Genomic DNA, 2091 nt, shown 5'->3' with positions numbered 1-2091 from the left:
GCTCAGGGGAGACCTTCTGGCTCTGCACAGCTCCTGACAGGAGCCTGGAGCCAGGGGGGGGTCAGGCTCTGCTCCCAAGGAACAAGAGGAACCTCCTCAATTTGCACCAGGGGAAGTTTAGGTTCAACCTGAGGAGAAATGTCTTCCCCTTGAGGGTTGTCCAGTGCTGTGCCAGGCTGCCCAGGGCAGTGGTGGAGTCCCCACCCCTGGAGGGGTTTCCAAGCCATGGAGATGTGGTGTGAGGGACACGGGTCAGTGGGGACCTGGCAGTGCTGGGGGAACAGCTGGACTCAATGACCTTAAAGCTCTCTTCCAAACAGAACAATTCCATGATTTCCCTGTCACCTGAACTCAAGACACCACTCACATCACCCACAGCTGGCCAACCCCACACCCACCCTGCAGCAACCCCAGCATTTCTGCTGTGTTTCCCCCAGCACAGCTCCCTCCCCTCTCTGCCCACGCCACACGTGCCCCTTACCCAACTCCTCGGAAGAGGATGGGGTTCAGTGCTGCTCTCCCCACGATGGTGGGGGCCTTCAGGAGGTTCTCAGTGTCTGCCACAATGAGTGTGTGCTGGGAAGAAGCACATGATTTTAGTGCAAGCCAGGGCTTCTCTTGTTATTTTAAAATTAATTGTGCTTTTCACAAGGAATGAAAACTGAGCAGCTGCTGGATGAACGTTACAGTTCAATTAAAAAGCAAAAAACAGCATTTTTTGGTGTAATTATAGACTCACAGAGTTCTTTTCCAACCTTAATGACTCTAAGATGATCAGGTGCCACCATCAAATTAAATGACAATCAAATTTTGATACAAAAGGAAATTAAAACCACCTTTTGATAGAGCCAGTAATACTTACAGTATTTTAATTCCCCATATTTAGCAACTTGCATCCTTAAACTAGGACAACAGCCATGTATGGTATCAACAGTTTAATTTAAATTAAAAATTAGCAGGATATATTTAGTTTAGGCCTTAATATGGGTTTGGATTTTAAAGTACTGGATGACACAAGGGGGGGGGAAGTAAAAAAAAGAAACAAAACATCACAGAAACATATACATTTCTACATCTTTGGGACTGAAAATGTCCTTTCCCACACTGGAAGTGTTGCCCTTGGTGTCTGACATGCTTCATCCACAGGGAAAATTCCCCCCACGGAGTGCATCAAAACCACCACGAATCGTGGTGTGACCACCTGAGACACTGCAGCTGTTTGAAACTGTAATTTGAAAGAATCAAAGCCAGGAAATGCAGCCAAGATGGATTTGAGGGCAGAGCCCAAACGACAGAATGTCCTAACACTGCAAAGGCTCTGCACAAGTAGGATTATTTATGAATTTCTTGGGAAGAAGCTGAGAAAACAGAGAATAGATGAAAGAAAAAAAAAACAAAAAGGGAAAACAGAGGCAGAAGAGTCATCCTCAAACCTTCCCACCCAAGCTCTCATTACCAGAGCCCCAAAGGTGCTGCCAGGTGCCCTCACCTGCCCGGGGTCGGACACGTCGTAGTTGTGGTGGTCGATGACCGCCGTCCTCTCCTCGTCGAACTCGATGCCACACTCGCTGCCCAGCTCTCGCAGGGGGTCTCCTGGGGGCACAGAACCAACCCTTTGCCACGTGGTGTGCTCAGGACACAACAACAGGCTCAGCACCCCAAATAAAAAAAGTGAATTCAACTGGGGGTCACACGTGCAGCACCGTGCCAGCCAAAGCCCGAGGAGCGGTGTAACCTCGCTCAGTGCAGGGCATTTATCACTCCTTTCCTTTGGCACAAACCTGGAGGTTCACAGTGAGAAGCTGCTTTTTTTCCACCAGTTTTACCACAGAAACTCAGAGAAGGATTAACAGGATCATAGAATCATAGAGGTTGGAGAAGACCTCTAAGATCAACTCCAACCATCAACCCAACACTACTGTGACCACTAAACCTTGTCCCCGGTGGCCACGTCCACACAGTTTTTGAACCCCTCCAGGGCTGGGGACTCCAGCACCTCCCTGGGCAACCTGGGCCAAGGCCTCACCACCCTGCCAGGAAAGAAACTCTGCCTAAAATCCAATGAAAATCTCCCCTGGCACAACTTCAGCC

The 2091-nt window shown here is 49.1% G+C and overlaps 1 protein-coding gene across 1 annotated transcript in view; it reads right to left on the bottom strand.

Moving 5' to 3' along the window:
* Positions 1-1593, bottom strand: part of LOC103780218 (dolichyl-diphosphooligosaccharide--protein glycosyltransferase 48 kDa subunit-like) — a gene marked incomplete at both ends in the record, with an annotated part of 2132 nt that extends 539 nt beyond the window's left edge. Inside the window, 2 exons of the mRNA XM_008947881.1 lie at positions 482-576; positions 1490-1593. Of these exons, the coding sequence (XP_008946129.1) occupies positions 482-576; positions 1490-1593 (199 nt within the window). The remainder of the gene's footprint in view (positions 1-481; positions 577-1489) is intronic.
* Between the last annotated feature and the right edge of the window lie 498 nt (positions 1594-2091).

This window comes from Merops nubicus, unplaced genomic scaffold (assembly GCF_000691845.1).
Source record: "Merops nubicus isolate BGI_N331 unplaced genomic scaffold, ASM69184v1 scaffold38400, whole genome shotgun sequence".
NCBI classification, from domain to species: domain Eukaryota; kingdom Metazoa; phylum Chordata; class Aves; order Coraciiformes; family Meropidae; genus Merops; species Merops nubicus.
Note: the sequence above shows the minus strand (reverse complement) of the source record. Positions and strands in the feature narration are given on the sequence as shown.